This window comes from Notamacropus eugenii, chromosome 3 (genome assembly GCF_028372415.1).
Source record: "Notamacropus eugenii isolate mMacEug1 chromosome 3, mMacEug1.pri_v2, whole genome shotgun sequence".
NCBI lineage: Eukaryota > Metazoa > Chordata > Mammalia > Diprotodontia > Macropodidae > Notamacropus > Notamacropus eugenii.
In genome coordinates, this window is record NC_092874.1 from 395,866,107 (window position 1) to 395,889,937 (window position 23,831).

Consider the following 23,831-nt stretch of genomic DNA (forward strand, 5'->3'; position numbering starts at 1 on the left):
CCTTATTAAAAGAGGAGGGAAAATAATTCTTATGCTATTGTGTCCTCTGAAGCAGTGGAGGAGAGAAATCTCTTCAGTTCTTTTGTTGGGAGAAGACTAATCCACCTTTCCCCTTTTCTCTACCTTGTGCCTTTTCTCTCTTTACCTTATAGCTCTCTCTCTACCTACCCTCCCTCCCCTTTTCTTTCTCTTCCTTGTCCCTTCTTTTTCTCTCTCTTAGCCTTTGTCTCTACCTTCCTTCTCCTCTCTTTTCTCTCTGTCTCTGTTTTTCTTCTCCCTCTCTGTTTACCTTTACCCTTCTCTATCTTCTCCCTGGCTCATGTAAACTTGTAGCCTGGAGATCAAGAAGTATAGTTTATGTGATGTCTTAAAGTTGTATTAATGTAAATGGAAACAAACCTGTCTTCTCTTGAACTTTATTTTCCTGGCAGTATTCATAGATATTTAGTAGAAGAATAATAGGTAAAGAACTTATTACCCAGTTTTGAACACATTTTTGTTTTGTCATTCTGTTAAACATACTTTCTAAAATTCTTTATCTTTAAAATACATTTATCTAACATGTGGCATAAACTTATTCTCATGTTTTTATTGTTTGACATTAACTATGTGCTAGTGATCTATGCTCCCATCCATATAAATATTCCATGCAACATTATGGATCATGGACCATCTGTATCTGCCCATTCTGTGTGACTCTTGTCTGTGTACCCATAAATCTACAACAAGAAATCCTCTTAGTATATTATTTTGGAAAATTTTTCTGTTTTACTAATATGGTTAAAAAAATACTCTCATGATATCATTTCTGTAGAGTGGAATTTTTTTTTTGATAATGATTTTTTTCCAATACATATTCCTGTTGTTATTAATCAAGGAATATTAAGTTACTGGAAGGTTTCTCTTTATATCCTTTATACTCTTTCTACTGTAGGCAATAATTCTTCATTGATATTTTCACAACTACTTCTGTTCTTATTGAAAGCAGCGTGTGAATGGAAATTTTGCAGTAAAACCTGTCCAGTAGGAATGATAGGATTATAGACAGTAGGAACTAGAAGGAAAGGTACCTTAGGGATCATCTAATCTAGGGCCTTCATTTTAAATGTCAGTTATTATAGATGAGGAAACTGAACTTGGAATGTCAGCCATGGATCATAGATTTAGAGGCAGAAGGGACCTTCAGGAATATTGAGTCCAGCTTCCTCATTTTGCAGCTGCGAACACTGAAGCCCAGAGTGTTAAGTAACTTGCCCATGGCCACAGATCCTAAGTGTCTGAGGTGAGATTTGAGTCTAGGTCTGCAAGTCTAGTACTTTACCCATCATACCATACTCTCTGCCTCCCCATGGGAAAGTGACTTTCCTAAGAATTTAAAACTAAATCCTTTAACTCCAAATCCAGCACTCTTTCTGCACAATAATGTATTGCCTCAGGAGGAATTACAGTTAAATTAAAAATTTACCTTTATCCAAAATGAAACTGATTATGTTCCTGTCACTATGTTTTATGGCTTTCTCTGGCTGTTATTTCCCTCTAAAAGAGCAAAAAATATTCTCTTAATATTTAGGATAAATTGTAGTATGGGAAAAAGTTTTTAGGGTTTTTTTTTGTTTTTTTCAAGTCATTCATAGTATTTATCATAATTTTGCTAACTTCAGTGTTTCTTTCTTGATCTTTAAGGCCATGAGCAAGGATTCTGTATGATGTGTACCATGCAGGCTCATATTACCCAGGCACTCAATAATCCTGGTAATGTCATCAAACCAATGCCAGTCATCAATGATCTTCGACGTAAGTTGCTTGGAACACCTATTCATAAAATGTTATTTTGGTATTTATTGGCTAGTTGATCTTATTTATCATCACAATAGTTTGTGACAAAGTCTTAGAAATTGTATATCAGTCTCTAGGTCATTTTCCTTCCTTTCTCAAGAAGTTCAATGTCTGGCTCATTGTCATCCTTGATAAACTAATCCTTTCCCTTATTTAGTAAAGCTCCTTCCAATAGTGTGGTCTCCCATTTCATTAAGTCCTTAATTCCCATGACTTCCACCTTAGCCATACACAAGGATAGTTCCACCACTTTTATAAATGAAGAATAATAACATTGCTCTTTCTGATCATACCCTCTTTTTACTTCATCTCCCCTTGTGCCTCTCTCTTCCCAAACCTACTCTTTGTTCTCATCGTGACCGCTAGTAGATCTACTCAGTGTTTTTCTAAGCTAGTGTCCTTTCTCTGGCTATGCTTTTCCACTTGACCTGGAATTATCAGTTCAACTTCACACTCTCTCAGTTTCTTACCACTTTGTTCTAGTATCACCACCTGCTTCTTCCCTTTTAATTTTTGTGCTACTGAACAGTGCCAGAGGAGGTCAGATAGTCATACTGAATGATTCTACTACAGCTCAGTCTGGCCATCCCTGCTGCATGGCAATGACTGTTCCCTAAGTCACTCTGTCTCTTTCCTCAAAAGAACTGTTCAGTGACTTCTCTTCTCACTTCAGATATCCTATTACCTCCCTTGCTTCTCTTCCTCTTAGCATAAGACCTGGCCTCCTATTTTACTGAGAAAACGGAATCAAATCACAATGAGATCCCTCATTTCTCCTACTGTATATACAAAAAACCATTCCAGTCAGTGAAAAAGAAGTAGCACTGCTTGCTAAATCCACCCTTTCTTACGCACTTGATCTTAAGCCCCCCCCAGTTTTCTCGCAAATTACCCCTACAGCTATGCCTTTTTTTCTGATCTTCATTCTCTCTTTATTTCCTATCTCCTTTCCAGCCAAGGAGTCCAGTGCCTGGTTCACAGTCTTCTCTACACTCGAATCCCTGCATTTTTACTAGGAGACATCACTATGTATGTTGGTGCTACCTGAGATACCTAAAAACCTGCCTCACTGCTTTAGAAACATGTCCAGATCTCCTTCGTTCCTAATTCTGCAGCTGACCCTACCATTCCTTCAAGCTATCTTCTTCAATGTCATTGTTCGGCCACTTGATGGCCAAACTTCTAGAAAACCTATTTACATCCTTTGCAGTCTGTTCCTATCCTCTCACTTATCATGCTCTGAAAGTCTGGTTACTAGCCTCATCAGTCAAATTAGTAACCTTTTCTCAGTCCTCATTCTTTTTGACCTCTCTGTAGCATTTGGCCATTTTGACTACTCTTTCTGGATTTTTTGTGACACTCCTTTTTCTCCTTTTGCCTATATCTGACCGTTCCTTCTCAGTTCTTTTTGCTTTCTTTATTCTTGACCTGCTCCCTAACTATGAATGTACCACAAGGCTCTGTCCGAGGCCCTTTTATCTTTTCTTTTTATACCCCCTTTTTCAGTGATTCCACCAACTCCTTTGGGTTCACTTGTCATCTCTTTGCAGACAACTCCCAGATTATTTATATATACATTATGTATGTGTTTATAAATATACACACATATGTGTATGTATGTGTACACACACACACACACACACACACACACACACACACACACACACATTTTCCTAGTCTTTCTTCTGAATACTAGGTCCTCACCACCACTGGCCTGTTTCAGCTGGATGTCCCTTAGACATTGAATACTTAACTTCTCCAAAACAACTCATTGCCTTTCTTCCTCAACTTCTCCCCCTCCCTGAATTCTGTTTCCTTCAAGAGCACCACTAAATTTTCAGTAACTCAGAATGTTCATTTTTCCTTCATTCTCACTCACTTCCCATATTCAGTCAGTTTTTAAGTCTTGTCTTTTCTTTCTTCACAACACATCTAGCATAATATAACCTCTCTACTCATGCAGTCACCACCATAGTTTAGGTCCTAATCATCTCTTTCCTATTCTGTTGAAATAGTGTCCTGTTTCAGTAGGCTCCCAATTTCAGGTTTCTCTTATCCATCCCATCCTCCACATAGCTTTCAAAGTACTATACTTAAGGTAAAGTATGGCACTGTCACTCTACTACTTATTAAGTTCCACTAGTTCCCTTTTACTTCTAGTATAAAACAGATACCTCTTCATTTTAAGGCCTTCACAATCTGGCTTCAGCTTATCTTTCCTGGTATATTATACATTTTTCCCTTCACGTATGCAGTGTTCCAGCCAAACTGGATGAGTTTTAAAGAGCAATCTATCTTCCTTCTCTGTGTTTTTGCACAAGCTTTTTCCCATCTCACCTCTTAGAATTCCCTAGCTTTGTTTGAAGCTCAGCTCAAGGTCTTTATAAGAGGACTCTCTCAATCCTCCCAGTTTCTTACTGCATACCTCCCCTTCCTAAAATTACCCTGTATTTAATTTACATATTTAATTATAATATTTATATTTTCTTGACTGTTTATGTTTCTCCTCATAGAATGTTAAATCCATGATTGTTTTATTTTTTTTTCTTTTTATCCTTAGGCCTGACACACAGTAGTTGCTTAAATAAATACTCATTGATTTTGTTAGTAGCATTACTTCATGAAAGAATTATGCACATGCTATTAAATCAAAGCATTCTCACAGGATCTTTGACAAGATAATATGTGATCAGAAAAACTTTTGTCTTTATTTTAATTCCATAGGTATAGCTAAACACTTCCGTTTTGGAAACCAGGAAGATGCCCATGAATTTCTTCGGTACACTGTTGATGCAATGCAGAAAGCTTGCCTGAATGGCAGCACTAAGTAAGTGCAAACACTGTAACAATATTCTCTTCTACTTGTATCTTTGTGTAATTAAACTTATTTTTTTGGCCAGCTTTTGTTGAAAAACAAATATTTGCTTTACCTTTCAGCAACATTTTTTTAAAATATCTATGTTGATTGCTGAAATTACCTTCAAACTTCAAAATGATTAAATAAAAGAATAGGCCCCCAATTATCATCCCCCAAATTGACATATTTTTCCTTGCTACATTTTAATATTGTTTTATATAATCAGAAATCAGAGTTAATGATTTCTGTAGTGATTTTATTGACCGTCTCATTATCACTTCAGATTTAAAAATTTTGAAAATTGAACTGGTTCTCCTTTTTAGTCATTTTTGCTGCTGTTTTAGTCTCCCAAGGCTAGAACGAAACCTCAGTGTTATCTTCCTTTCCCTTTATCCCTTATATCCAATCTGTTGTGCCTGTCTTGACCAATTTGTGTAATTTTTTTCCTTGATTCACCCTTTTCTTTCCATATTCACTACCACTGCCCAAGTCTGAGTTCTTCCATCACTTTTCACCTGTGTTACTTTGATGACTTTCTAACAGGTGTCCATACCTCCAGTCTCTCTTCTTTCTAATCCGTAATGTGTAATTCTGGTCAGGCTAATCTTATTCATCATGTCCCTCCTTCTTCAGGAACCTACTGTGTCTTCCTCCTGCATGCAAAGTCCGAAGTCCTTTGTCTGGCTTTCAGGTCTTTCCACAGCCCCACCCTTCCTCTTTGGCCTTATTTTCTTCTATTTCTCAAAGCCTTACTATTCTTCATGCCTTCAGGCTTCTGTGCCTTTTTACTCATTCTTCTACCTGAAATGTCCTCTACTCCCACCTCTTTCTAAATTCTACTGATTCTTTAAGGCTCAACTAAGATAATACTTTTTTCTTAAATCTCCTTCATCCTACTCTGATCTCTCCCATCTCTGAGCATTTTATCCTACTTAATAGTCAGTATCACAGAGTTTAGCATTTACGTATTTTATGTTTTGTCTCCCTGGCTAAATTGTAAGCACTGCTAGGATAGCATGTAGAACACCTATCTTCTTATGCATCATAGTTTTTAGATCAATACCTTTATAAATGAAAGTTAGGACCCTTAATTTTACATAGAATTGTATTACATATCTGATTTCCAAGTAGTCTTTTCCATTCAAGGCAAGATGAAAACATTTCCTATTAAACTAAACAGTACAAACTTCAGTAACCCAAACACAAGAAGGGTAGTGGGTTGTTCTTGAGTCGTTTTTCAGTCATGTGTTTCTGTTTGTGACCCCATTTGGGGTTTTCTTGGCAAATATATTGGAGTGGTTTGCCATTTCCATCTCCAGCTTTCATTTTACAGGTGAGGAACTGAGGCAAGCGGCATTGTGACTTGTTCAGACTCATACAGCTAGTAAGTGGCTGAGGCCAGATTTGAACTTAAGATCAGTCTTCCTGACTGCAGGCCTGGCATTCTAGCTACTGTACTATCTAGAGATCCATGTATAAAAGAGAGTCACAAAGGAGACTGGGATAGAGGGAAGGGTAGTGAGTCAAGAAAGAGAATCAGATACTAGAAAAAGTAATGTGTAATGGGAAAGGCATGTAGGTTCTGACCATTTTCATTCAAGAGAACAGCGGTGTGGTAGAAGGGAAAGAGGACTGGATGGTTAAAAGGCCTGATTTTTGTTTCTAGTCCTGTGATGAGTCAACATGAATCTCAGTTTCTTCCATCTGTACAGTGAGGATAACACAATTGCTCTGTTGCTTATGATTGTTGTACCTCTCGGATGAGATGATACTTGCAAAGGTGCTTTGAAAGTTGAAGGTATTTCCATTAATTTTATTGATAGTATAGCTATATAAAATATTTTTCATTGTTCAGAGCATCTGTATTTATGACTGATATCCATGTGAGCTATGGTTTCTGAATTCCTATAGAATTTAAACTTGTCCTTTGATTTAGATAGATAGTTTTAGGCATATATTTTTAAGAATAGATGTGATTTTCTTAGACCTACTAAAGTTCTTCTTATCCAAAGTGATCTAGCTATTAAAAAAATTCAATGTACCTAATTTATTTTCAGATTGGATCGGCACTCCCAGGCTACCACACTCGTTTGTCAAATATTTGGAGGCTACCTGAGATCTCGAGGTATATTCTAATATATTTCATGGATTTAAAATTTAACGTGTGATTTTGATAATGCATTTGTGTTCAGCCATCTTAATGGTTGGTCTTGCCATAAAGATTTTATTTTGCTAAACCTTTTCATTTTGATTTTAGTAAAGTGTATGAACTGCAAAGGAGTTTCTGATACCTTCGATCCATACCTTGATATTCCACTGGAAATAAAGGTAAATTATGTATTTGTTATAATAACCAAGGATAAAGAAACTTAGTAATGCCCATTGTGACTCTCCATGTAGTGTAGCTGATTGCAACTCTAGACTAGAGTTGTACCTCCTGGTTTGTATAAGGTTGCATATAAATTATGAATCTAAGTTGCTCAGACTTAATGTAGTAGGTACCTGCCCTGTGCAGAAAATTAGAAAACCTGTATACACATTTGCTATTTCTTTAGCAGTACTGTCTTCCAGTGCAAGATAGCCCAGTGGGATATAACCTAATGAAAAATAAAAATCACATTTCATTGATTATAATAACTAAAATCTTTCCTCTGCTTTCTAGTTGTATGCAATAGTGTATCATTGGAAATCCATCACATTTGATGGTATCTCCAGGAGCCACAAAAGAGCAGGGAATCATGCCAGTGCTACGTTGCAAACTCCTTGCTACATGGCTTTGGTCATGTTCTTTATTGATTCTGTTTGTGAAAGAATCCCCTCTTTTTATGCTTGACTACTTAGATAAATACCATCTACTCCTCATTTCGCCATAGGTTATTGCCTATTTTTGCCTGATGATCTCTGGTGTCCAAAATTATATGACTACTCCTGGGAATAGCATTGCATTCACTCAGAGTAAGAACTATAATCCAACCTATGGGCTCCATAGAAACAACTAAAACTACTGAAATGAAAGGTTGAGTATTGTTTGAGAAAGCACTATGCATTTTCAAATGATTCAATGCAAATCTCTTCATAAGATTCTCAGCTGTGTTTGTCATGTAAAAGGCAAAGACCTGATTCCATTCTGTTTCTCTATCCATTTTACACCGTGCTCCAGATTAGTTTTCCTTAAAGCATATCTCTGATAATGTTAATCTCACCTCAGTTAATTGGCCTACCAAGTAAGGTTATTATGCAGTTCTGGTGATGTTACTCTCTCTCCAAAATAATCAGTGACTTCCCATTGTTTGCCAAATAAAATTATTACTCAGCTCAGGATCTTCCACAGTGTGACTCCAGTTTTCTCTTTCTGTATATTCTCTAGTGCTCTTCTTCTCTACCCAGCCAAGCTGGACTTTTCATTGTTTCTTAAATACACCCTTTTGTTTGGAAGCTTTTTTCCCTCAGGTGTAAGGCTCCTCCTGTCCCTTGCCCAGTTCTTTTTGAAATCATACCTAGAAAGTATGATTTCCTAGATCATACTAGGAAGTCCTAGAAAGACAGCTCTGCCTTCCTCTCGAGCCCTTTCCTCATTTCTTCTCCCTGCATTCTTGCAAATATATACGAGTTCTCTCTCCTCTGAGCTGCCGTAGATCTTCTTTTACTTCTATGACATTTATCTTATTGATGTTTTTTTTAAATATCCATTTAACTAGATTATAAAGTCTTTGAGGGCAGAGAGAGTGGGTCGTTAGCTTTTATACACTCTGTGTCTCTTAGTACAGTGCTTAGCATATAATAGATATTCAATAAATATTTCTGAAATTGAGCTAAAAGATATATTCATAAGTTTAGTCCATACCCACAGTTGATATAGTTTACTTAGACACAAGTTTTTGTTTTGTTTTTGTATAAGTTCTATTTCTGCTCTAAAATGTAGACTTATACCTTACCTGATGCAATGCTTGATTTTCCAAACGATATTCAGTGACATCTATTAAAGCCAGAATTCTTCCTCCTTGGTGTGTTTGTATTGGTCTCATTTGGAAAAGAGTCAGTTCAATTCAGCAAACATTTATTAAATGCATACTATGTTCAAGGTGCTAGGTATACAAAAAAATAAAAGTTTCCACCATCAAAGCAATTGCATTCTACTGGAGTCTAAAATATGCTTGTCAATGTCCTAAATTCCAAATTCAGTTATTATGCCTCTAGGGGAAACTGCTCAGACTTTATGCAGTCTCTAATTTTTAAAAATGAATAAAATAATGAGAGGTATACAGAAATGAAAATTTTGCTATCTATGGTAAAGCTCAGTACTATCCTTTTTTAGTATAAAAGATTCTTTTGTGAATGGCACAAGTGGTTTACATAAATTTTCATGTTTTTCAGTCTTGTGATACTTCAAGCATTTATGATTTCTTCATTGTGAATAAGTCTTTTATTGGCACAGATCAAAACTCCTTTGTATTTTAGTAGATATTCTCAAGAGTAACTGTGACTGAAAAATTTATCTTCCTGTGGCCAGCCTGATGATGAGCTTCTCAGCGTCATCACTTTTCAAAGCTAGTTGTCAGAAAACAGACATGCAGTGCATCACTGTGCTATACTTGCAACCTTACTACTTGGGTAGAACCTGCCAAAGTTCTACTGGCATAGTCTTTGAGAGCCCAAGGTCACTTTTATGCCAGGTTGAGATGTCAAGAGTAGGATTTAAGGTGACAGTTGGGTGTTTATAGTACTGTTTTTGTAGTGATATTTGAAATAAAATACTATACTGTCTTTCTTACTTCTAGGCTGCCCAGAGTGTCAACAAAGCCTTGGAACAGTTTGTGAAGCCTGAGCAATTAGATGGAGAAAATTCCTATAAATGTAGCAAGTAAGATGAACATTGTCATCTCATTCTGGTTTCCTAAAGCAGTTATTTTTTTTAAAAAAGTGGAAGTAGGGGGAGGGAGTCAAGAAGATAAATGCAGTTCTTGACCCCCACTTACTTACTGTCTTTTCTTTGTTTTTTTCAGTAAGTTTTATTGATTCATTTTGTTTTTACATCATTGTCATTTCTGGATAATTACCTTGATGAAAATATAACCAAGAGCAAAATTATTTTCCCAGACAGCTTTCTGTAGTGGACCACACCTTCCCACACAGCTGACAGAGAAGTGTAGAGAACATAAGATTCTGTTGTTTAATCTGTTTATTACAAAAAAGATCTGTCTTGATAGAACAAAATTAAGCCTTAAAAGTTCTCAAACAAGGTATTTCCAGTACGTGTTAAAGTTATGATCAATAATCAGTTCAACCAGAGAATGTTCCACTGAACATTCAGATCAAACAAGACATAAAATGGTGAGATATATGCTCATGAAAGCTGTTCACCATTGTAAAAGTCCAAATAGAAAGATTCCCTATCACTGGCCTGGTTCTTTAGATTTTCCTGTTTGCCGATGACTGTGCTGATTGAATTGAGCCTGAAAGACTATAGGTCTGATTGGTGAGGATAATTACTCAGAGATCAGTCCACCTTGGAGAAACAGAGTGAATCAGGAATGCATATTGCCCAGATTACCAGATACAATTGGATTGCCAGCTAAATGAGCTATCCTGTAAGTGTGGGCAATTATACAACAACGTCAGTGGTTCCCATTGCTTTTCACTGCTGCAAAAGGCCATTCTAAGCACCCGTATTCTCTCTCTATCCTCTTCTTGCTATTGCCTGTTTTAGAACTGGGATGTCATATGCATTTTGTCAGTAGGTGCCTTTGTCTGACATCTGATATGTTGTAGCCTAAAAATTCTGTTTCAAATTTCCCTTTATATGAGCTAAACCATTTCTGGACCTTATTAATTTGATTGAGTTTAATTTAGAAGAGAGAAAGAAAACTTGTAGTCAACCTGTTTTAGATTAACCAGTTACTTGCCTGATTTTCATCATTCAAAATTCAGACCTATCCTTTGTTTTCCCTTCCATCCTTCATCAAAAGAGAGGCCTTGTGCTCTTTTCTTTTTAATTTTGGCGCTGCTTTTCTGGGCTGTTATATGGATTTTTCCAGATAACACTCTGAAGAGCAGCAGATTTTCTCACACTAGCATTTAGAGCCAGCGTTTTGGCCTGACCTGAATTATTTGGTTCAGCTCTCTTTTGGGAACTTGCCTTCTATGGTTTTATTTGTTTTTCCCTTGCACTTGGGTCTGAAGAAGCTGTCCTTACAGGTAGCCCCCAGGTAAAATTCCTTTGTTGTAGTTGTTAGGCAGTAATGTTCCAACAGCATGTAGTAATAATTTTTTCCCAGTGTTGAGCTACATTCATGATTTTAGAAAATTATTTCTTTACTGGAGATTGTGGGTACAATGATAATAGTGAAATAGTCCCACAGTTGGGGCACTTGTTTCGGTTTGTGATATTTTTATGTAAATGATAACAGATTGAGTACCGCTGAAGAATTATCACTCACATTTGCATAGTGTCTTAGGGTTTACAGAGCTATTTATCGAGGATAGTTCTGTAAGGTTGATAGTGCAAGTATTATCCTCATTTTACAGCTGAGGAAACTGAGATTCAGAGGTTAAATGACTTCACTATGGTCATATAGCTAAATAAGAATCCGAGCTAGAATTTGCCCAGGCAGATTCTTGTTTTCAGATCCATTGTTCTCCCAACTACAGTAGAGTGAATATTATTTACATTTCAGAAGATCATTTCACATTGAGCCTTCATTTCTTCTGTAATTCAGTTTACTTGCTTTTATAACTTACTATAAGGACTTTCGAAAATTTAAACTTTCTATTTTGTTACAAGTTACAAAAAATATTGTCTTCCCTGCTGTTAGTTTTAGGAAAGATGTAAAAAAATTTAACGTATGTTTGACCAAGATCTAGAGTGTTATGATAATTTAAGTTTCCTAAAAACCTGGAGCTGAGCTGGGCCCAGAATTAAACAGAGGGAGCAGTGGACAGGATTGCCTTTGGGAAATTGGGCAGTGCTTTTAAAGATTCCCACCAGGAACCTCTTTGAAACAAAGGCCTGCTGTGTGGCTTCAAGTCATAGAACATCAGTCTTCGAAGAATTAAAGTTGTGTTACCCAAAGGGCAGTGAAATGGTACCTGGTGGGCATGAGTAAGTTGTAGCATATTATCCACAAAGAATTGGGCAAAAATAAATGATGTAAGGGAGGTCATCAAAGAAATATGTATGACCGGAAAAGGAGATGGGGTAGAGTGAAGGACAGTTGATAGAGAGCCCATATGAAGACCAATGGGCATGCCATACCAGACCTAAAGGAAGTTTCCTTGCATGCTGGTGGGGGGACCTTTTAGAGGATATTGGGCGGACATGGACAAGAATTGCACAGAATGACAGGGAAAGGAATAGCTCATGGTCTGCATCACTTCAGGCAGTGCCTTCGTTGATGAAGGTCACAGATCTAAGAAGTCCTGATGAAAAGTCTACAGGGCTGTATTAAATTCTCGTTTCAGAAAATCATTCTGAAAAGTTTCAAGTTTAATTTCATTATGATTTTGTCTGTTTTAGGGTTCATCGTATACTCTGAGCTTTGTTTCTCACTGCACTGAACTCTAAACTTCTTTTGGAAACTAATTTGGGATGTTTGAAGAAAATATTAACCATATCTTTTGAGCAAGTAAGAACTCAAAGTACCAAAGAAAACGTTCATCTCAAGTGTAACCAACTGTTTGTGCTTCTTTTAAGGTGTAAAAAGATGGTTCCAGCTTCAAAGAGGTTTACTATACATAGATCATCTAATGTTCTTACCTTATCTTTGAAACGTTTTGCAAATTTCAGTGGTGGAAAAATCGCCAAGGTATGTAAAACATATTTCCCATCTTTATATTGAAATTTTTCAGATCATAAGTGTTGGCACTTTATAAGTAGCTCCAAACTAACAGTAATATGTAACTAAATCGTTTTGTTTCTTGATTTTTTTGTGTCCTTTTTTTGCCCCTATAGTGTTAGGGATTCATTGCAGCCTACTGGGAGAGAAAATAAGCAGTATTAAAGAAACAGTAATAACACTAATAGCTAATAATATAGTGCTTTTAAGGTTTGCAAAGTGCTTTATAAATTTATTTCATTTGATCCTCACAACAATCCTGGGAGGTAGGTGCTATTGTTACCCCCATTTTGCAGATAAGGAAACTGAGGCTTAAAGAGATTAAGTGACTTGCCCAGGGTCACATCGCTCGATTAGTGTCTGAAGCAGGATTTGAGTTCAGGTCTCCCTGAGTCCAGATCCCTTGCTGTACCCACAATGCCAGCTAGCTGTTTTTCCTTTAGCATATACTTTAGATAACTGCTTATTCAGTTGGTTAACTTGATTATTTAATAATTCCTTGTGGTAGAACTAATAAATATCATCTATGTTTCAGCTAACTATGCCTAGCTTTCCATTATACATGGTAATGAGACGATAGAGAGAGCTTGGATAAGTGAAATTCACAGAAAATGCCCATGCTTAATTGAGCCTCCTTGCTTCCAAAGTCTTTTTTACTTGAGTTTCTCAGTAGCAGCGACATTGACTGATTGAAGTTTCACTTTCTTTCCCTTCTCCTTCCCACCCCTCTGGTGGACGTGCTAAGGAGCAATAAAGTGACCAAAAGGTAGGCGGCAGGAGGGAGAAGGAGAATGACGAGCTTATGAATGATCTAGAATGTGTTGCTGTTGTTACCTGATTTCTGACCGCCCGCTTCCTAGGAGACTGAAGCAAAGGGCTTCTCATCAAGACTATAACATTGCTCTTTAGAGAGTTCATTTACTCTCTATAGAATCTGTTGTGAAACAGGGGGGAACAAATGTAGTAGGGTTATATCTTAACGTAGATTTGCATAAACTCAAAGGTCAGATCATGTTCCTTGAAACACAATTACACTTATTAAACCCTTGACATAACAGCACAGCCTGTATGGGGAGTGTTACTCTTCACCCCTGACTTTAGGACTGTGGAAGGGTTTTGCTGTACTTTTAATTGAGAGAGTTATAAGAACTATCCTTTGTAAACTGTTCTAAAGCTTTTAAATAAAATGTGCATTCAGAAATGATTTTTTTTCTTTCTTCCCACTTTTATTTAGGATGTGAAATATCCTGAGTATCTTGATATTCGACCATATATGTCTCAACCTAATGGAGAACCAATTATTTATGTTCTATATGCAGTGTTAGTGCATACTGGTTTTAGCTGTCATGCTGGTCATTACTACTGTTACATAAAGGTAGGTTCTTAAACATTCAAATTTATCATTTAAAAAAAATTGAAGTGCTACTAGGGAATTTTATAGTCTTTTCTTCCCTTCTGACTTATTTTGAAGTGAATTATCCTGTCTGTGGTATTTTATTCTTATCCAATTATAGCCACTGTAAAGATTCATTCTTTTTTTTTTTTCAGGCTAGTAATGGACAATGGTACCAGATGAACGATTCCATTGTTTCTACCAGTGACATCAGATCAGTGCTTAACCAGCAAGCTTATGTCCTCTTTTATATAAGGTACTATGATAATAAACAAAATATCTATTTATCAACTCACTGAAATAAATGATTTTAAAATACTGACTTTTTTGCCGACAGATACTAGGACCAAGGTTGAAATAAGGTTATCAGAATTTTTTGTCTTTTAGTAGGCTACTGGAAGAATCTCCAGGTGAATAAATAGTTTAGAAGATTGCCATATTCCGCCTTTGAGCCAGGTTTCTCATATACAAATTGAATAGTAATGTTTTTATATACAAATTGGGAAGGAGAAGCTCTTTGTATTGTTCTTGACAGTATAATATAAACAGTTTCCCTATTTCATTTCTAGGTCCCATGATGTGAAAAATGGAGGTGAACACAGTCATTCCATTCATACTCCAGGACAGTCTTCTCCTCGACCAGTGATCAATCAACGGGTAGTCAATAGTAAACAGACTGTGTCAGGCTTTATTGGACCACAACTTCCTCCTCATATGATAAAGGTAACATTTCGTAGGTAGAGTACAAACTCCTTGCTGTTAATTTATAGGTTGAACTAAATGGCCAATGAGATCCTTTTCAACTCTGAAAAAAAAAATTAATTAGGTTTTGGCTATGAAGGGGGGAACACAGACTGTTTCTCTGATACCTGGGTGGCATTTCCCCAGTGTCATGTGTTAGTGGTATGATTAAGTGGATGAGTGGAAGTAAGTTACTTGTAGACAGGAAAGGGCTCTCTAGGAACTCTTCCAAAGAAGGTAAATGTGGCCCAGATGTCAGGAGGCATTTTTTCCTTTTTGTCAAAGTTGAGAACTTGTCTAATGAGTGTGTGCGTGCGTGTGTGTGTGTCATTCAAAAAAGCTTGATTCTTTCAGTCCTCCATAGCTATCTTCCCTAAAGAAAAAATCCATTTATCCAAAGGAAGCAAATGTATTTTGTGATTGTAAGTGTATGTGCATGGGTGGATGTCCTCAGGGGAGGAAGAGTAAAAAGGAATAGAGAAGGAAGGGTGTTAGATGGGAAAAGAGTTAAGAAGGGGAGCTTGGATGGGGGAGAGAAGGTAATGTTATGTTAGGGTTCTGGTTAGTTTCTTAAAAATATGTCTGATGAGAAAAAAGTAATTGGATACAACTTTGGACGTGCATGTGTGTGTGTGATTGAAATACTCAATTGTTTATGATATTTTACTTGCAGAATTCTAATCACTTAAATGGGACCGGACCATTGAAAGAAACTCCAAGCTGTTCTGTAGCAAGTGCTAGTAATTCTAATTTAAACAGAGCAAGTCCTGCTCCTGCTTCAACTTCTATTCAAAACTGGACAGTTAACAGACCCTCAATTATTCCTGAGCCTCCCAAGAAGCAAAAAATCACTATCAGTATTCATAACAAGTTGCCTGTTAGACAAGGTCAGTCTCAACCTAATCTTCACAACAGTTCTTTAGAAAACCTCAGCAAGTCCATTCCCTCATCTACCATTACTAATTCTTCTGCATTACAATCTACCTCAAATGCATCGACAATGTCAGTTGCTACTAAAGTATCAAAACAGATCACACCTAGTGAATCTTGTTCCAAGCCAGTAATGAATGGCAAGTCCAAGCTCACCTCCAGTGTGCTGGTCCCTTATGGTGCAGAGTCTTCAGAAGAATCTGATGAGGAATCAAAGGGACTGGGTAAGGAGAATGGCCATGCAAAACCTCTTAATGGACTTCTGACTGGAAATGGAGTTGGTATACTCCCAAACACTTGTTCTTCCTGTCAAGATGCTGAAGATGATGAGGCTTCTCATCATGAACTGCCAGAAACTGTGACAGTAAATGGTGCTAATAGTATAGAGAATAGTGAACCTAAAGAAAATGGACTGTCATTTGATGATCCCACTTGCCAAGTCAAGCCTGCTAAACATTCAGAAAACCCCTTTTCTAAGACAAATGGATTACATGGAAAGGTGAGCATGCCTCATCAGTTTACACATCTTAAAATGGTGGCTTTAAATTTAACAGTAATGGTAACTCGACCACCAGCAGAAATGAAAAGAATTGTACCACAGGTATATTTAAAGAAGTATTTTGTTTTTTTTATTTTAGTTGATGCCTACTCCTTTGCCTCCACTCCCAGAAGACAGAATTGTAGAGTCTTTCAGATTCAGCAACAAATTAAGAAGCTTGACCGATGATATAAGGTAATACAAGAATAAATAATCTTAATGAAAGTCCTTTGCCATTAATCTCATTGGCTGCTAAAGCTCTGTAGTATTTAAACAAATGTTAGTGGCCTTTTTTCACTTAATTTCTGTTACTATACTACTTGTGTATTTTAACTGATCTGCATGTGATTTCCTAAAATGACTTTTTAATATCACACAATAACTTGGAAAATTTTTCAAAAATATAGTTTTTGTGTGCCAAATTTTCTACTTTTTTTAATGTATGAATCTGACAGTCCCATTTAAATTAAACTCATTCAGGCTAGCGTTTTCTTCCCCTCAAATAGCCTTCTCTTCTCAGTTGTAATTGTGGTTGCTGTTCTTGTTTGGGGGATTATAACTTCATAGTGAGTCATTAATAATAATAGTATGTTTACACACTTAAATACCATATTTACTTGTGTAATTTCCCTCATTTTCTCTTAGATATTTTCACTCTAAACAGTGGGGACAAGAGTGTGAAGGGGGAAGCATTTGCAGCCTGCCACCCTTTATTAGTCTTTGAGATTTTCCCTGCTGTTTGAGATTTCCCTAACTGTGTAACTGCCAAAGAGTTACACAGCAGTCAGTGGCAGAAATAGGCATATTTATTACCAAGTTGGCCACAGGGTGATGAATTTTTCAGCCACAGCAATTCTTGAAGATCACCTTAGTCCTAGAGGAGGTGTATTCTGTTGCTGGAACCTGTACCACACTGAACAAAGTATTCTTGAAGTATTCAAGTATAGATATCTTTACACTTCTTTTCAGCAATCCCTTATTACTCGGTGATTTAAAGGCATTTTTTTTTTTTTTTTAGAGTAGCCTTTCAGACTTAATCAATTTTGATAGGGTGGGGTGGGGGGAAGGTGCAAGAAGCTGCTACAGCTTTCATTCATTGCTTTACTGTTTTTCCTAGTGCTGAAGAGTTACAGGGAAGGAGGCAGCTCTGTACTCCCAAAGGGGGGTGGGGGTGGGAAGTAAATAGTTGAGCTATGAAAGAGAAGTGAATCTTCCAAGCCTAGTCAGGGGCAAGGAGTTGTCTCCCCCTCAAATCCTTTATCTGCTCTGAAGAAGCCTCTGCTGCTACTAGTGATTACTGTTTCAGTGCAGAAAGAAAAAGTAAAGGAGGGAAAATTATCTGAAACAAACATTTTTCTTGACTAATATGGTACTAAGTGACATATTGAAGAAGTTGAGGTAGCATTTTGAGTAATAATGTAAACATTTCTACCATATGTCGAGTAATTAATATTGAAGGCATAAAATACATTTCCTCTCGGAAGTAAACAGGTCTTCTATTTAGGGTAAATTACCACTTCCAAGAGTACCATGATTTATTTCAAATTTTTACATTATTTAGAATAAAAGAATATTAGCTCAGGAAGTTAGGCCACTGGAAGAGATGACCTGCTCCAGCCCCGTGTTTTAGAGAAGAAGGAACTGAGGATCAAGAGGTTAAATTACTTACTGAAGGTGTATGTTGTAGATAAGCCCAGAATCCAGATCTCCTAGTTCCTGGCCAAAAGCGTTTTCTTTCCCATATGATTTTTTGTAACTGCCTCTTTCCTTGGAGGGTATTCTCTTCACTTGGTTCTGTTATATTGAATTTCTAACTAATCATGATGATCACCCCCAGATTGGGTTTTTTTTAAATGATGATTTCTGCTTATTTGATTTCACAAAAATTCAGCTTAATGGATTGCAGATGGTTATTATGAATCACAGATTGACTCTTTAGCCCAGAAGGTAAATCATATCTGAAGCCATTTTTTCGCCTTTAAAAACCTTGCTTATAAATTTAACCTAATTCTGGTAGAATGAAAGATATATTGGGGGGGGATCAATACCTAGGCTACAACAGGCCCCAACTCTAGGGGTTAATGGTGTTCACTGGGGCTCTGGGGCAGCCGTGGCTTTTATACTGAGTTTCTAAGAGGATACTTGGTAGAATAGAGTTCTTCAGGAACTTCCTGAAAGGTTGAGTTGCAAGTAAAAAAAGCAACAAGCTAGATGAAGAATTGTTAGTCTCAAACAAAGATGGACTCCTCAGGCTTGAGGTTGGTGATTTATATACCCAGAACAAGAGGAGACATTGTAGTCAGTCAAGGTAACAGGTTCAGCATTTATCACTAGCTCTTCCTTAGAAAGCTAAGGACTGTTGTTAATCCCTCCTTCCACCTCCATAGCAGGGCTATCATAGAAAAAGTGCTGGACTGGGAATCTGGAGACACAGAATCCTAGCCCCCATTATGGTGCCATCTAGCTGTGTGACCCTGTGCAAGTCACTCGGCTTATCTGGGCTTCTTGTTCCTTATTTCCCTTATGTTAGGAGTTCTCTTGAGAGGACTCAGACAAAATTGGTTCTAAGGTTCCTTCCAGACTTTATATTCTGTGATTTTAAATTTTTCTTTGGATGAATACCATGTGAATATTTGGTTGACTACATACTAGAGAGTCAAAACTAAATTGTAGAACACTAGTGCTCAGCAGGAATTCTGGCAAATAGTAAATTATGCTTCCAAGGGGGAGATATTATTTAAAATAAATAATAAATAAAAATAAAATCTACCAATAAACTAGTAAGACCATGGATTAAGACAACACTTGCTTTATTTTCTGGCAGGTTTAGGATCTTTTGGGCAAAATGATGATAATATTTCTTCAAGAAAGAAATAGAATATTTCTAACATTTTTACAGCCAATATTAAAGAGAAAACTTGAGGTCTGAATATCGTATTCTTTGTATGCTCTTTCAGTCAGTTTTGCATCATCTCAGTGAACACAATTCGTTCTTCCCTAAAGGATCTGTGAATGAAAACAGTTTCTTCATTTTTTCTCTTAAGATTTTTTGAGAGAGGGATTTTAAGCATGACAGTGGAAATAAGATTGGTGGAGAACAAAGTTGAAATGTTTTTTCATTCTTGCAAAGAAATGGTGATAGAATGTGAAACTATATTGTATAAAGCATGGCTGAAATGGCTGTTTAGTTTGTAGAAGAGAAGACTTCGAGGAGTCATGGTATCCATCTTCAGAAATGTAATAGGCTGTCATATGGAAGATAATTAGATTTGTGTAATTTTTCTCTCCCTAGGACTGCTGGGTAGAAACTATAGGCAAACAGATTTTAGCTCACTCTAACAAAGAACTTACTAACAATTAAATGTGTCAGAAAACATAATGAGTAGGCTCTGGAACAGAAACAGTTCCAAGAAAAGCTAGGCAAGCACTTGTTGGGGATGTTGTATAGGGGATTCATTCAAAAGAGATGGGGTATGACTAGATAACTTCTAAGGTCTCTTCTACCTCTTTGCTTATCCAGAATTGTGATTCTAATTTCAGTCTGCCATGTTTGTGAAGTCAGTTCTGAAATTGTTTTTCTCTCTTTAACTAGTACATCCTCTCAGTTATTCTCGTCAGCTAAGGTATAAGCTACTTCTCTCTTTTGAATAACTCTTTTAATTTTGCAAACTAGTTCTAACACCATTCAGTGTTTTAATGCTGTAAGTTAATGTTTCAGGGTTTCATTTTAGGCCGGCACCCATGCTGTCATGATTATGGAATGATATCTCATTCATTTTTTCCCCCAAAAAACTAGGAAAGTTATCAGGAACATTCATTATAAGTTTTAGGTTATGTATTCGTCAAATGTACAAATCATAGTATTTGTTTCATGACTTGTAATGATGACTTTCCTTTCACTCAACGCCCAGCCACCCTCCCCAGAGCGTATCATAGAATATGACATGGTTCAGGAATAACATTCTTAGAATATGGTGAAGTAAAATCAGGGACTTTCTTGAGCTCTCCCAAATTCCCCTCCAGACAACTTTAAAATAATGCATCAAATCGAATTCAGGAGCAGCAGAACCAACAAAAGGTCAAGGTGAAACTATTTCCCAGCTCAGGACAACTTGGGAGGGCAACAGGAAAGGTGTGTCTCACCAAGGTGGTGGTTGGGCCTGGACCCCAGTGTAATTCCACACTGGGAGCAGAGTGCAACTTTAACGTGAAGGTAAAAATGAAGAAGTAACGTAGAAAAATGAAGCAAACAACAACAAAAAAGGACCTGATTATAGAAAGTTATTACGGTGGCAGGAAAGATCAAGACAAACTCAGAAGAAAACAATGAAGTCAAACTTCAAAGCCAAATGTGAATTCAGCACAGGTCCAAAAAGTGTTCATGCAATAATAATGGTCTTTTCCAGATTATTTATGACTAAGTATTGTTGCAAACATTACCTTGGTTGATCTTTGTCTTGAGTCTCCCCTTTCCCTTCCCCTGTTATCTTTCTTTGCTCTGTGGTTATATAGTCATTTTCTCCCTAGAGGAAAACAGAACCACATAGCTCATCTCAGTTATTAAAAAGCACTTTGAAAAAAACAACATTCAGAAAGTCTTATCCTAAGTAAGTTGACCAGTTGGGGAAAAAACTTTAGTCTATAGCTCTCCATGAAACAAAAATACACAATAGTCTTGTGTAACCCTTTCTGCTTCTGTCACGATTGTGACAATTACAGAAAAAAGTAGTGAAATGTGCTAAGAGTTATGGTTTTTAGACCCTCTGTAAACATTAACTTGTCTGTTTGTATTAAATGTAAAAATCCTTGTCCAGTAATTGAGGTGACATAACATTGGGTGAACTAAATCATCTCAGTCATAACATTTTTGCTATAAAGGAAACTGGAAAACCAAAAAAATGCCATAGCTAAATAAAAGGATAGCTTATCAGTTTTTCTTGGAAAGGCAAGAGTTGATAAAGTATTTTAGCCAACATCCTAAGGCATTAAGAAACATCATTTCATGGAATGCTTGGTCATCAAATGATAAGCAGTGCTTATGATCAGCATCTGCAAAAAGACCACTGAAATAATCATTGCTCACAGGCTTATGACTGTTGCAGGGGAGGAGAAGGTAGAGAAACACTCCAGAAAATAATTCAGTCGTTATATGAGTATATGCTTTAATGCTTAATGACTTCTATATAAATATAACATAGGGAAGGACAGCAAAAAAAAGTTGAAAAACATGATTCAAGAGTAAGAAATGAGAGAAGCCAGAGGATTGTAGATTAACCCAGAGACCTCATGAATAAAGTGAATACTTCCTTTAAGAAAATTGAAAGGTGTTTCATGTGGCAAAGCAGCAAGTAGTGTCACCCAAAAGAGAGTGAATTTATTTGAATTGACAAGAAATAACTGGTTACTGATGTTGGAGTCATTTCAGAATCAGCTGTCTATGTGTAATCAAACCATCTTCTATTTAGTAAAACAAAAGATCAAAATCAATAATAATTACAGAAAAGAATAAAAATTAGAATATATGGCATAAAATTGAGGTAACTCCAGCCTGATCTATTCAGATGAGATACTGTAAAATGGGTAAAAGAACAGATATTGATACAGACCATTCCTATTTCCCAAGGAAGTTTTATCAGTGTAAAAATTTGGTTTCCTCACCAAGGAAACCAAAAGAGACCAAAAATATCCTGTCAGCAAACATTTGATTTCCTTGCCAAGCAGAGAGATGTGACAACCAACTGCAGTATCAGATTGGAATATAAACTCATTTGTAAGGAGGATAGTGGAAGATTATGCCTTATAAAACAGCAAGAAGTAATAGAAGAAAAAACTTTTAAAGAAAGCTTGACTAGATCATCTTATCCAGATCATCCTGAGGGCCTTTAAGAATAAAGCATGAAATATAATGAACAGATGAATAATGGAAAACAGCAATCACGACTTCTGTAGTAAACATTTTCCTTCTTCAGTGATAGTGATTGTGTATTCTAACATCACACTCCTGAATGTATTGCTTAAAGAAGTTGAAATGACATTAAAGAAAGCAAAGATGAGGAGAGCAAACTGTACTAAACCAACTTTATAAAATGGAGTTACATTTGGGAGATAATATAGTTTTGAAGAAATTAAGAAATTGATGTTCCAAATTTCTGAGAGAAGTTCTTAGAAAAAAAATTATAAACATTTTTTAAAAAGTGACCGAAAAATAGCATTTGTTGGCTAACTTTTATGCCCATGTTCCTAGCTTTACAAAACTTTTGCAAAAATAATCTCCATATACACCAAGGACAGGTGTGGTAAGTAAGAAATAAGCAGTCAGGGTTTAGCAAATGACATTCTATAACAAACCAAATACATCAAATCCTACTGTACTTAATGTTTGACCATAAAAGAAGAATTTCAATCAGAGCAAAGCTACCTTCAAGGCTTCTCCAGAAAGGTATTTCCACATATCTATCAGAAGGTCTTGAGGAAAAATTAGAAAAAAAAAAAAATGAAAGACCAGTCTGCTGACCTGGAATGATTCTGGAGATTGTGCTTAAGGACTGTGGCAGCCTAGAGCTTGGACTTGAGGCTTCAGTTTTCTCAGCAGATGCAGAGGTATAAAAAAGTGGGGAACTAGTATTTGTGACTCATGCCTCTTTTGCATAGCCATCCTTGGCCTCACTTATACAACTGTTAGTGTTCTCTCCTCAAATGTTCCTAGATCACTTACCTTATCTCTCCTTTGCAGCCCTTTAGTGTTTGTGAATATGCTTTGGGCCCCCTGAATAGAATGTAAATTATTTTATAGCAGGAGATACTTTTACCTTTGAGATCCACAATGTCACACAATGCTTTGCATATGGTAGGTCCATAATACCTGTCTTTTGAATTGAAAACAGTTCTTTTTTGGATAGAATGAATGTGCCTATTAGTAATTTGTTTGTGTAGTTGATTTTCTTTTTTTTTATTCATTTTTTCCTAATTTATTTGTTTTTAGTTTTCAACATTCATTTCCACAAGATTGTGAGTTCCAAATTTCCTCCCCATCTCTCTCCTCTGCCCATCCCAAGACAGTGTGCATTCTGATTACTCCTGCCCCCCAATCTGCCCTCTCTTCTGTCACACACTCCCTTCTCTTAACCCCATCCCCTCTATTTTCTTGGAGTGCAAGATAGATTTCTGTGTCACATTGCCTGTGTATCTTATTTCCCAGTTGCATGTAAAAACAATTTTTAACATACATTTTTAAAACTTTTGAGTTCCAACTTCTCTCCCTTCCTCCTTCTCCACTCATCCCCACTGAGAAGGCAAGCAATTCGATATATGTTATACATATGTAGTTATGCAAAAGACTTCCATAAAAGTCATGTTGTGAAAGGCTAACTATATTTTCCTCCATCTTATTCTGCCCCCATTTATTCTGTTCTCTCTTTTGACCCTATCCCTCCTCAAAAGTATTTACTTCTAATTACCCCCTCCTCCCATTTGCCCTCCCTTCTGTCATCCTCCCACCCCCTACTTATCCCCTTCTCCCCTACTTTCCTGTAGTGTAAGACAGATTTTCATAGCAAATTGAGTATGCATGTTATTCCCTCCTTAAGCCAAATGTGATGAGAGTAAGCTTCACTTTTTCTCTCTCACCTCCCCTCTCTTCCCTTCCATTGAAAAAGCTTTTTCTTGCATCTTTTATGTGAGAGATAATTTGCCCCATTCCCTTTC

The 23,831-nt window shown here is 36.7% G+C and overlaps 1 protein-coding gene across 4 annotated transcripts in view; it reads left to right on the plus strand.

Moving 5' to 3' along the window:
* Positions 1-23,831, plus strand: part of USP42 (ubiquitin specific peptidase 42) — a 77,677-nt gene that overhangs the window by 39,431 nt on the left and 14,415 nt on the right. For all 4 annotated transcript variants that reach the window (XM_072597836.1, XM_072597835.1, XM_072597837.1 and 1 more), the window contains 11 exons: positions 1,684-1,794; positions 4,561-4,663; positions 6,751-6,818; positions 6,951-7,021; positions 9,472-9,554; positions 12,384-12,495; positions 13,760-13,900; positions 14,074-14,174; positions 14,488-14,641; positions 15,333-16,088; positions 16,228-16,322. In XM_072597836.1, coding sequence (XP_072453937.1) covers positions 1,684-1,794; positions 4,561-4,663; positions 6,751-6,818; positions 6,951-7,021; positions 9,472-9,554; positions 12,384-12,495; positions 13,760-13,900; positions 14,074-14,174; positions 14,488-14,641; positions 15,333-16,088; positions 16,228-16,322 — 1,795 coding nt within the window. The remainder of the gene's footprint in view (positions 1-1,683; positions 1,795-4,560; positions 4,664-6,750; positions 6,819-6,950; positions 7,022-9,471; positions 9,555-12,383; positions 12,496-13,759; positions 13,901-14,073; positions 14,175-14,487; positions 14,642-15,332; positions 16,089-16,227; positions 16,323-23,831) is intronic.